The 12,558-nt window shown below is 47.0% G+C and overlaps 2 protein-coding genes across 18 annotated transcripts in view; one reads left to right on the top strand and one right to left on the bottom strand.

Annotated features, from left to right (window-relative positions):
- Window positions 1-12,558, bottom strand: part of SNX25 (sorting nexin 25) — a 190,402-nt gene that overhangs the window by 150,852 nt on the left and 26,992 nt on the right. For 12 of the 17 annotated variants that reach the window (XR_010156373.1, XR_010156374.1, XR_010156376.1 and 9 more), the window contains exon 1: window positions 8,963-9,532. The exons of 2 other annotated variants lie outside the window; for them this stretch is intronic. Coding sequence is in view for 8 of the 15 variants with exons in the window: in XM_063809247.1 (XP_063665317.1) it covers window positions 8,963-9,388 (426 nt within the window). In the remaining 7 variants the exon portion in view is untranslated. Of the gene's footprint in view, window positions 1-8,962; window positions 9,634-12,558 lie in introns of those variants that run through there. 3 more of the 17 variants (XM_063809248.1, XM_063809250.1, XM_063809249.1) reach the window with 2 other exon arrangements.
- Window positions 9,801-12,558, top strand: part of CFAP97 (cilia and flagella associated protein 97) — a 47,498-nt gene continuing 44,740 nt past the window's right edge. The window contains exons 1-2 of the mRNA XM_063809287.1: window positions 9,801-9,890; window positions 11,344-11,489. The gene's annotated coding sequence lies outside the window, so the exon portion shown is untranslated. The remainder of the gene's footprint in view (window positions 9,891-11,343; window positions 11,490-12,558) is intronic.

Here is a 12,558-nt window from a genome sequence, read left to right as displayed (position 1 = left end):
TGGCTTAGATAAACCCCGAAAGACGGACCAAGGCCCTCCAGACATTCAGCTCTGGAGGACTGAGACAGGAGTACCCCAACAGGGAACGTCTTTCTCACAGACTGGCAGTGGCGGCATAGCACAGGGACCTCTCTCCAGTGCTTTGCAAGCACCAGGAATGGAAGAATGTAAGTTGAGATTATCCCCAAATACATGGGACACTGTCTGTGGGCTCCCAGAAATGCTGATGGGGTGGTAGAGCAAGAAGGTAGGAGTACTGCAAGAGGATGAGGTTCTGTATGAGATCAGAACCTCATTAAAAAAAACTTTAAAATTAGTTTAATTTATGTAAACTCACCCATATATACAGGTGGGTGAGAACTACAGAAATTCAGGTTACTTTAGCAATGAGTATTTGTAAAATATTTATCTAATTTTCCAAGAGGTATATTCTACACTAAAATAGAAAGTCTATTGAATAGATCCCAGTAGCCTAATAAACAAGTTATGTGTCTTATCCTAAGGATGCACAATTCCTTGCTCCCCTCTTTGCTTCAGAAGCATTTTACTTGGAGTTACCATATTCATTTTTCTTTACATCCAGCTTGTGGCTACTCATACCTAGAAACCCTGGGCTGACAAACATACCAGGACTGGCAAATGCCTAGAGTGGCTGCTGAGTGCTGGCTAGCTGCAGGGGCAAAGCAGGCATACCTCACACACCTAGCTGCCTTCTCCCAAAGCAGCACCTGGGCTGAGAGGCCCACCAACATACATGCAAACCTGCTGGGATTTCTGGAAAGCTCCACCATACTTACAAAAACTACAGAAGCAGGCCGGGAGTGGTGGCTCATGCCTGTAATCCCAGCACCTTCTGGGGCCAAGGGGCACGGATCGCTTGAGGTCAGGAGTTCGAGACCAGCCTGGCCAACATGGCGCAACCCTGTCTCTACTAAAAATACAAAAATTAGCCAGGCTTGATGGCGGGCGCCTGTAGTCCCAGCTACTTGGGAGGCTGAGGCAGGAGAATCACTTGAACCCAGGAGGCAGAGGTTGCAGTGAGCCAGGATTGCGCCACTGCACTCCAGCCTGGGTGACAGAGCCAGACTCCGCCTCAAAAAACTATAGAAGCACACACTCCTAGACTAAAGCAGGGTGTGACTTAGACCTAAATCCCTGCCCTCAGGGTATCCAGGAGTGCCCCTGCAAAGGGCTGCCTACCTACCTGTCGTCCCCATTCAACCAAGCAACCTAGGTGGCATAGGTGACCTACAGCAGTGAAGGATAAAAATACAGGTTCTGAGTTTGCAATCTTTTTCCTTCAAAAGTACAGCTGCAATGTTAAAAATGCTGGCAAGGTGGTATGCAATTATTTCAGTCCTAACAGCCTTCCACAGACACTGTGCATTTTCTGTGTCCCGAACGCTCGGCACCAAACTTGCTGTGTCACCTTTTTAGCACAACCACGTGTACCATTCTGACTATAAAGAATCCTACATTTTAAGGAATCTAGGGCACTTCCTATCCCCAAAATGACATGGTTGGGAAATGAAGCCTAAGATATTTTTAGGAAGGCAACAGTCAATTACCATTACCAATGTGACATCGTATGCTTCAAAAACAAAAGCAGCTGAAGATTCAAGAGTGAGAAATAAATCCCCTGGGAATGACCAGAATTAAGAAGGCACCAAGTAGAACATTCAACTTGGAAGACTTTCCTAGGATACATCTGCTGCTATATATTGTGGGATCCTTTGGTTTGGGGTTGAATTTATTGTTTAAAAGGAATGTTAGGACCCTCCTGAGAATATTCTTAAACCTATTGTAATGGTAACTAATCAGAATTGTATCAGAGAAAAGTCTCACTCACTTTTGAATGTACTGCCTGTTGTCTCCATTCACACAGCTTCATTAACTCTCACTTTTTATCATTGCAGCTACACAGTATTTCTCTTTTTTTTTTTTTCCCGAGACACAGTCTCACTCTATCATCCAGGCTGGAGTGCAGTGGTGCGATCTTGGCTCGGCCTCCCAAAGTGCTGGGATTGCAGGCATGAGCCACTGCACTCCGCCAGTATTTCTCCTTTTAAGTCCATCCCAATCACATATCCATTCAACGTTTCAAAGCCCAGCTCTGATGCTATCACTCCTGGGCTCAGAAAATGCCAAGAGTGACCACGCCTGAAGACTAAAATTCGGTTCTACTCCGCGGCACTTCCACAACCTGGCCAACACTACCTTTCCAATCCTAGCTCCTATGAGTCATCTCATATACTCACTGGTAAGTCAAATCTCAAAGGGTACATGTACTCTGGACCCATTTTGTTGGTTTTTAAAACTTAGAAGAACACATATTGCTTCCTTTAGATGATTTTGCTAAATTCAAATATACACTTTTGTCGGCCGGGCAAGGTGGCTCACGCCTGTAATCCCAGCACTTTGGGAGGCCAAGGCAGGTGGATCACCTGAGGTCAGGAGTTCAAGATCAGCCTGGCTAACATGGCAAAACCCCATCTCTACTAAAAATTACAAAAATTAGCCGGGCGTGGTGGCGGGCGCCTATAATCCCAGTGACTCGGGAGGCTGAGGCAGGAGAATCGCTTGAACCCAGGAGGCCGAAGTTACAGTGAGCTGAGATTGTGCCACTGCACTCCAGCCTGGGCAACAAGAGCGACACTCCATCTCAAAAACAAAAAAAAAAAACAAAAAAAAACAAAAACAAATACACACTTTTGTCATTTCCTGGGTATACTTGATTAGCACTGTTTTCTGTCCCAGGTTTAATCATGCATTGTACCTTCACACTTTGAAGTTATCACTATTCATATACAACTTCATCTTATGCTGACTGATCTTAATAGTTCCATCATGACAGATGATACAGAGAATAATTTTCCTTTATGTGTAATCACTGTTCATATACCAATATTATATGTATCAAGAACTTCTCCTTTTGAATACATGTGTGTATGTGCCTATATGTATGTCAGATATATCTGGAATAAACAGAAATATTAATAGTGGCTGCCTAGAGGGAAGATGTTTTTTCACTGTACACCTTTCTGTACACTTTTTAAAAAATCATATGATTGTGCAACCTATGGAAAAAACTAAATTAAAAAATAATGAATTTAAGTCAGGCAAGGTGACTCACACCTGTAATCCCAGCACTTTGGGAGGCCAAGATGGGTGGATCACTTGAGCTCAGAAATCTGAGACCAGCCTGGGCAACATAGCAAAACCCCATCTCTACCAAAAATACAAAAATTAGCTGGGTGTAGTGGTGCACCCCTGTAGTCCCAGCTACTCGGGAGGGTGAGGTGGGAGGTGGGAGGATGGCTTGAGCCCAGGAGGAGAAGGTTGCAGTGAGCCAAGATGGCACCACTGCCCTCCAATCTGGGCGAAAGAGCCAGCTCCTGTATCAAAAAAAAAAAAAAAAAGAATTTAAAGTAAAACAACGCTTATACCACAGATAGGATTTAAGGTTTTCAAAATGCCACCTTCCTTGAAAGTATTTTTCTCAGTGGCCACCATGACTTAAATTCCCCAGTTAAAATGCAAAAGAATATTCTAAAGACAGTAAATATATTATGTGCCATTATCCATTATCAAATGACTGAGGATTAGTTTATCACACTAGCATAATAAAGGAAAAAGCCACAGAGAGGCTGTATATAGTCTCCCTAATTCCTGTTTCTTTTCCTTTTCCCCTTGAGTAACTAAATGAGTTTGTTTTACTCAAAGAACATTTGTATTAGTAAAAGAACTCATTTAGGAATCCTAGCCGTCTGATCCAAGCGAACTGGAGCAGTAGATTGCTGTGTGAATGTGTTTACTGTCTGTCTCTAAAAACATCTCTGCCATCCAGTCCTCCCTGTGGGTCTAATCTACTGGGCCGGAGAGGGCAGGGAAGGGAGTACTCTTGTGCATCTTGGAATCCTACCCAACACCCACAACGGTGCCATGTGCTTACAGAAAGCATTATTCCAGATTTTTTTTTTTTTTGAGACAGAGTCTCGCTCTGTCGCCCAGGTTGGAGTGCAGTGGCGCGATCTCTGCTCACTGCAAGCTCCCCCTCCCGGGTTCACGCCATTCTCCTGCCTCAGCCTCCCGAGTAGCTGGGACTACAGGCGCCCGCCACCACGCCCGGCTAATTTTTTGTATTTTCAGTAGAGACGGGGTTTCACCGTGTTAGCCAGGATGGTCTCGATCTCCTGACCTCGTGATCCACCCGCCTCAGCCTCCCAAAGTGCTGGGATTACAGGCATGAGACACCACGCCAGGCCCATTATTCTAGTTCTTAATGCCACCTATTGCAAAGCTCTGACCCTTCTCTAGGAAACCGTGCTTGAAATTTCAGACCTAAAAATGTCAGTTGGATACTTAAAATTGTTCTTATAAAAATCCATCTGTTGAGCACATACTTTGTGTCTGACACTAGCACTCAGCAACTAACTAGACAACAAAATTATCTCACAAGGTCAGAAATATGAGGTAGGTAGCAGACATTCAGTAAATGCTTATTAATCCGATTTGATGAACTTGTTAAACTACTTTCCGGCTAAACTTTGAAGTCTTTCACTAATGCTTTCTTCACATGGCAGTGGCCTTTAGTTTCCGATATTCTACTAAGCACCCAACTTTTTATTTTGATTTTTTTAAGGTACAGGGTCTCACTCTATAACCCAGGCTGGAATATGGCTCACTGCAGCCTCAGACTCCTGGGCTCAAGCGATCCTCCTGCCTCAGCCTCCCAAGTAGCTGGGACTGCAGATGTGCACCACCACTCCCAGCTAATTTTTTTTCTTTTTTTTTTTTTTGGTAGAGATGGAGTTTCTCTATGTTGACCAGGCTGATCTCCAACTCCTGGCCTCAAATAATCCTCCCATTTTGGTCTCCCCAGGCACTGGGATTAAAGGTGTATGTCACCATGCCCAGGACACCCAACTTCTGTGGACTTCTTGTATCAGCCCTCCAATCCTCATTAGTAACTGCCTATTTATTTTTGAAGTTAGGAGACATAAATAAGAAGTCTCTAAGGGCTGGGCATGTTAGCGGGTAGATGAACTTGCCCTACAGGGAGAGTCTGCTAAAGGGGAGGTAACAGGCTATATTTGCATTTCTAAAGGGGAAGTGGGGAACTGGGGGAAAAAGAAGAGAGAGAGAAATAATTAAACCATCTCTTAGGAAAGTAGGGGTCCTCGGTTACATCACGGTCAGGCCACTGCACTGCAGTCTAAGCAACAGAGCGAGACCTTGTCTAAAAAAAAAAAAAAGGATCTAGTAAACCACAGGGTAAAAGAAAAGAGAAAAATCTGTATTAGACTACACAACAGAAAAACTGACAAAGTTATTCTCTTTTACCTTCTTACAATCAAAACGTAAGAAATGGTGTCCTCTTTTCCACTGTGAGAAGATGTACTTTGAATTGCTGATCTTATGATGATAATAAGTTTTTCTAAACTATGGATTCATTCTTGCCCTATTTCTCTTGCTGTTGTTTCGATTGGATCAAGTGCTGGGGTCAAGTAACTGTGGCTAGTAAATCTGAGGCTCAGACCCAGGTGAGTTAACTGGCCTGGCAGAAGATCGAAAGACAACCTTGGACACGGGACACCACACTCTGACAACCCACACAACAAAGCTGGACTCACAACTGTCAACACCAACAGCAGGCTGGCCCTTGCGCATCACAGTTCCGCTCTGCTCACCTGTGACAAGAGTCCAAGTTTTTCTAAACTGGGGTCCAGATATCATCTGTCAAGACTTCAGCAACAACCTTCCTGACCTTCACAAGAGCTTCTGTGCTATCTGAAGATACCACGGAAGTCTGGGATGAAGTTTCTATCTGAGATGAAAATTATTTTTACAACTTTAATCAACAGTGATTCTCATCCAAGTAAATCAAAATCCATGTACATAGGAGATGCTCAACAGGTACAAGCTCAACTGGAAGGGAAAAGCACTAAGTTAGTGACCATAAATGGACATAACTTTCTTCACCATCATCAGCGAACACTTCTTGAGCTCCTGCTAGGTGTAAGTGATAACAAAAGGTGTCAATTATACGTCCTAACCACAGGCAGTTTACACTTGATAACTATTACACTATGAAGTATTCAGAAGCATTTGAAAACCTCTAGACATAAAAACACCCTTTCCCTTTTCAGTGAGGTTTCTCTAGTTGCCTATGTTTAACAGTGTATGCATTTTTTTCCTCTACCAAAAGAAGTCAAGAAGAAAAAACAAGGGAAGGAAGGATATATAGCTAGAAGGACTGATCCCAGTGTCTGACATGTCTAGCTCACACTAGGAGAACTCAAAATATATAAGGATAAATGAGGATTCTCTTCTTCACGCTGAATCCAAATTTGTGTAGTAGTCACTGTTATTCTAAGGAGCTCCATTTGGTTCATTGCTAAACAGCCTCCCCCTCCACATATGTTAGCTGACCTGTGTGGTCCAGCTCCCACAGCACTGACTGTAGATATTTTATACTACACCACATGCTTCTGCTTCCCACTCTTCCATTCATAAAGAAGAGAACATTTAAAAAGCACACACAGCCAGGCACGGTGGCTCACGCCGATAATTCTAGCCCTTTGGGAGGCTGAGGCAGGAGGATCACTTGAGGACCCTGTCTCTACAAAAACTTAGCCAGGCGTGGTGGCTTGCATGACAGAGCAGACCCTGTCTCAAAGCAAAAAAAAAAAACCAAAAAAAAAAAACAAAAGCACACACACACATACACACACACACAAATCATTGGAAATACAGCACTAGAGGCTTGAGTAAACAAGCCAGTACTACAGTAGCCAGTACTACAGTAGCCAGTACTACAAAGAAAATAGAATTTTATGTGAATGACATGTATTTCAGTTCTAAGCAATATATAACTTAGAATGTAATTTCCTAATGCACTTAAAAAATTTAAAAAAAAAATTTTTTTTTTTTTTAAGAGGCAGGGTTAGGCCAGGCACAGTGGCTCACGCCTGTAATCCTAACACTTTCCGAGGCTGAGGAGGGCGGATCATTTGAGCTCAGGAGTTCAAGACCAGCCTAGGCAACATGGTGAAACCTGTGCCCAGCCCCTAATGCACTTAATTTCTTATTTAAGGCTATTTTAGGAATTCAAGGACAAAAATAATTACCAATATTCATTTTCCTTAGATTATACTTCCCCTCTTCTATTACCTGAAATCTTCGGGTAGTATTCATGGGAGATTTATACATGCTGCTTCATTTTCTCTGTCACCTTTAAAATACTATTTTCTCCAACTCCTCTACTAAACAATCTTTCTCGATGATAATCCACGTTTTACCTACGCAGAGGTGCCAGTGAGCTGGGAGATTTGCGGGAATGCATTTTCCAGGAAACAGAGTGCTAACCCACAACAGGAGGCTTTCAATGCCCTGGGAGATGGTCTGCAACACCAGGACTTTGATCTTGACCTAACCCTCTAAACTTCCTTCCCTCACCTACTAGTCCCTCTTCATCTCTTACCTCTTAATCACTGTTTCAGAAGCATTTATCACTATCCCACAGTATTTATTTATTGCCTGCTCCCCCATAAGATCTCCAGAGAGCAGGATATTTATGTGTCCTGTTGATTCAAACTCAGCTTCCAAAACACTACCTGGCTCACACAAGATGCTCAATAAATATTTACCGAATGAATTATAACATCTTACAGTACTCAAGAACTAAGACATATTTTATTGATCAACAAACAAACTACTAATCTCAGGGTCCTTACTTGCCATGGTAGAAAAAAAGAGGAGAGACATATCTGCTCCGCAACTCCTGCTAAATGAGATACGAAAAACGGATGGCTAAGTGGAGATTTTGTAAGAGAAACCAACTTTACTAATTTTTGAGACCACTTCTAAAAACAGGAGTTGCCTGCTCCTTAACATACTGCCTTGTTTATCAGCCTACTGAGCGAAATGTCTGTTACCTACTAATGCCTTCCGCCATTATCTCAGCGCTGCCTTCTGAACTAACACATTCAGAGTAGTTTGGTGAAGTGTGGTGCTTTCTTTTAAAATAAAGGAGTGAGCAGGTCATGCGATAAGCAAATACAAACCCTGGGGACAAATGATCATTAACAAATATTCTTATGAAGTTGAGCCACTGCCATTTATCTTACCCCAAAGCGCTTGGGCAATTTCATTAGAATGATGGTATCACTCAGTCAAGCAGTGAGTGTTAAGCTGGGATAGAATAAAGTTCCCTTTAAAGGATTATAAGAAGGAATGTGGAAGAAAGATGGGGCGGTGGGTTTGGCACTGAAGAAGAGAAGCGCTCATTTAAAACACTGTTCTTTCCTACATTCCCTAACCCCAGCCCTAGTGTCCCACAGCGCGCTGAGGATGGCTTTCCTTTTGTTGCAAACCAGTGATTTCTGGCATCCCCCTTCCAAATCACAGAAGCCAGCGGGGACTGCACAACTATAATACTTATCAGCATGGTGGAAGGCAGGATAGGGTGGTGGGAAGGGTACGCGGGCTTGGGGGTGAGGTGCTGGGCCAGGGACCGAAGCAAGTTTCCTCATCGGCAAACGGTCATAAAGTTGCCTCCCACCGAGAACGGCCAGAAGAACCAAGCGGATCGCCAGGACCGTGCGCAGAGCCTGCACGTAGCGAACGCTGTGATTCCCTTCTTCCCCTCCCACGGCAAGCGACACCGAAGGTCTGGGGAGACCCTTAGGGTTGTGACTGAGGATGGTTGTCGAGTGACTACAGAGCCCAATAAATAACGCGCATCTCCTCCAGCACCGCGGAGCGCGGAGCCCGGAGCCCGCCGCGCTCGGGCGCCGGGGAACGCTCGCGTCCACGGCCGGGCCCGCAGCCTAGCCCCGTGGCTCCCGGCTTCCCGCTTCGACAAGGGCATGCCGCGGCCCCCCGGGGCTCGGGGCGCGGGAGCTGGCACCGGAAGCGGGGAGGGCCGGCGGAGCTAGGCGGCCAGGAGTCGGGTACTTACCCCCGGCGGGCGGCGGGCGGCTGAGGTCGCGGCCAGCCGGCTCCAGGCGGCGGCGAAGTCGGGCGGCTGGGCGCGCGGGCTCCGGCAGACGAGGGCAAACAGGGTCCCCAGCAGGAAGGCGGCCGCAGCGCAGCTCAGGTACAGGCTGAGCCTGAACAGGACGGAGCTCAGCCCCGCGGCCCCCGCCGCCTCCCCGCTGCCGGGCCCCAGGAAGGAGAGGGCCACGGCGGCGAGTGCGGCCACCGCCACGGGCTTCCACCAGCTCCGGCCGCCCGGGGCCCCCGGCGCCGCCGCTGCTGCCTCCGCGTCCCCCGGGGACTCCGGCCGCCGCTCGCCCCTGAAGCCCGAGACAGGACGGCCGCCGGCGCCTGCGGCCCGCGCGGGGCTGAGGCCGGCGCTGCCACTGTCGGTCGCATCGGGGTGCATGCTGCTTCCTGGGCCGCTAAGGACAGGCACATCTCCTGCCCCGCGGTCCCCCGCCGGCGCTCCGGAGGCAGGGGGAGCCCGCGCTCATGCCTCGCCCGCGGCCCACCGAGGGAGCGGCCCCCGCAGACGTCGCCGGGCCCCTCTCGGCGACCCCTCAGCGCCGCCACCAGGCGCTGGGCCCGTAGCTGCCGGGCCGGGCGCAGCCAGGGAGCCCCACCGTGTTGTGACTGAAGCCTGGCCAGCCTGACGCGGGCGGGGCGGGGCCGCCCTGAAGTGCGTGTCGGGCGGGGCCCGGAGCCACCGCGGCCGCTGAGTGACAGCCGGGAGGCGCCCACCCACAGCGCGGGGGCGGGGTCCGGGCCGGGGCCCCACGGGGAGAGGGCGCGACCCAGCGCGGCGCACACCTCTCTTTCCCACGCTCCCCTCCTCCTCTACAGGATGCCGTCTGTTCATGGAAAATTTTGCTGCAGGTGTCAGCGGCGCTGGTAATTCCCGAGCTCAGGTGATCCCGTAATTCTCCCTCTCCGCTCATCACTGACGAGTAACCTCTTCGCTTTGCTTACAGCCGGCAAACATTTCTGCCTGGTTTTCACTCGCTATTTAAATAGGCAACCGTTCCCGAGACTCCCTGTCACAGTTTCTAACGACCTTCCCTTTCCCACCCTGCCGCCTTAGGGAAGGAATCAGACACGTGCGGTGGAGTAAGTGAAGCCTGCAATTCCTAGCTATGGAAAGGTCCAAAGAAGTCGGCCTGGTGCAACAGGGTGCACGCAGCTGCCCATAATCACTTTGGCTCCACTTCTGGTTTTTGTTTTGTTTTGTTTTGTTTTTTGTTTTTTGCCAACTATTCAGTTCAAATGCTATCAGCCACGCAAAGGAACGTGGTCCAAATAATTTTTAGAGTATATATTTGCCTTTTCTTCTGTCATAGTCCCAGCCAGTAATATACAGATAACGCTTGCTAAGTAGATGCCAATATGCTACTTAAACACTGGCAATTACTGCTAAGACTAATAAAGAAGCAGATGTAGCTTTTGCTTTTAGTATCAATTGGTATTCATGGGCATTTCATTCTTTCTTTTTTTTTTTTTTTTTTTTTTTTTTTTTTTTTTGAGACGGAGTCTCTGTTGCCCAGGCTGGAGTGCAGTGGGGCGATCTCGGCTCACTGCAGTCTCTGCTTCCCGGGTTCAAGCCATTCTCCTGGCTCAGCCTCCCGAGTAGCTGGGATTACAGGCATGCACCACCACACCTAGCAAATTTTTGTATTTTTAGTAGAGACGGGGTTTCACCATATTGGCCAGGATGGTCTCAATCTCCTGACCTCGTGATCCGCCTGCCTCAGCCTCCCAAAGTGCTGGGGTTATAGGCGTAAGCCACCGCGCCCGGCCTCATTTCATTCTTTCTTAAACCTTCTAAGTCAGAAATGAAGAGTGCCTCATGCTAGATGTGACTTTGCCATGCCAAGGGGATGATCAAAATAAGTCACCAGTTTCCTTTCTCCTCCTTTTTTAAGAAAATAGGGGCGGGCACGGTGGCTCACGCCTGTAATCCCTACACTTTCGGAGGCTGAGGCGGGCAGATCATGAAGTTAGGAGTTCAAGACTAGCCTGGCCAACATAGTGAAACTTGAACCCCGGAGGTGGAGGTCGCAGTGAGCCGACATCGCGCCATTGCACTCCAGCTTGGGCAACAGAGTGAGACTTCGTCTCAAAAATAAAATAAAATAAATAAAGCAGTGTAATTAATTTTGAAGAAGCCCTTTTGCCTCTAAAATAGTTGTTAATTTTCACCCAATTGGAGCCCCTCAAAGTGTACCCTACCAACCCAAATTATTCAAATAAAGCACAGTGGCTTGTTATCACCAACAACCAAATCTATGTTTTTTGATCATTTACGTGCCGAGGACTGTATTCTGAATTCTTTATGATAAATTTAAATTAATTTTTCAATTTTAGCCCTAGCTCACCATAATAGGAACTAACAGCACTTACTGTGTGCCAGATACTATTCTAAGGACCAAACATACTTCATTTAATCTTCCCAGCAACCCCGATGGATACCATTATCTCCATCTACACAGTGGGGAGCTGAAGCACAGGAGGTAAGATGACATGCTCAACATTGCAAAGCTAATCAATAACAGAACTAGGATTTAGTTGTTACTCCATGTGGTCCAGCTTCAGAGCTTGTGCATTGAATCGCTATGCCATGATGCTTCCTAAGAATTCTGTGATTTACTCATCTCATATTACAGAAGAGAAAAAAAAAGGTTAAATTCTTGATCCTGATCTGCATTCTATGCTTAAAAGTGGATAGTTGGCCAGGCGTGGTGGCTCAAGCTTGTAATCCCAGCACTTTGGGAAGCCGAGGTGGCTGGATTACCTGAGCTCAGGAGTTTGAGACCAGCCTGGTCAACATGGCAAAACCCCGTCTCTACTAAAAATACAAAAAATTAACCGGGTGTGGTGGTGTGCGCCTGTAGTCCCAGCTACTCGGGAGGCTGAGGCAGGAGAACGGTGTGAACCTGGGAGGCAGAGCTTACAGTGAGCTGAGATCGCACCACTGCACTCCAGCCTGGGCGACAGCGAGACTCTGTCTCAAAAAAAAAAAAAAAAAAAAAAAAAAAGTGTGACTGGTTAAATTTAGGTGTCAATTTGACTGGATTGGGATTACCTGGAAAACTGACAAAGGATTATTTCTGGGTGTTTCCCAAGAAGATTGCCCCTGGGTCAGTGGATTGAGTAGGGAAGATCCACCCTTGATGTGGGCAACCGTCCAATCAGCTGTGGCCCAGAAAGAACAAAAAGGTGGTTTCCTCTGTGCCCTGAAGCTGGGATACACTCTTCTCCCATCCTTGGACATCAGAACTCCAGGCTCTGGCGTTGAGACTCCAGGTTACACTAGCAGCCTCCTGGGTTCTCAGGCCTACTGCCTCAGAGTTATGCCATCCTATTCCCTGGTTCTGAGGCCTTCAGAGTTGGACTGAGCCACACCACCAGCTTTCCAGGCTCTCCAGCCGGCGAAGGGTGTATCATCAGAGTTCTCAGCCTCCATAATCATGTAAGCCAATTCCTCTAATAAATTCCTGCTCATATATCTATCTATATCCTTTTGGTTCTGTCTTTCTGAACCAAGATTAATACATCTTCCATTCTTTTTTTTTTTTTTTT

Source organism: Pan troglodytes, chromosome 3, assembly GCF_028858775.2.
Source record: "Pan troglodytes isolate AG18354 chromosome 3, NHGRI_mPanTro3-v2.0_pri, whole genome shotgun sequence".
Classification (NCBI taxonomy): Eukaryota; Metazoa; Chordata; class Mammalia; order Primates; family Hominidae; genus Pan; species Pan troglodytes.
The sequence above is the reverse complement of the archived record's forward strand: the minus strand, read 5'-3'. Positions and strand labels throughout refer to the sequence as shown.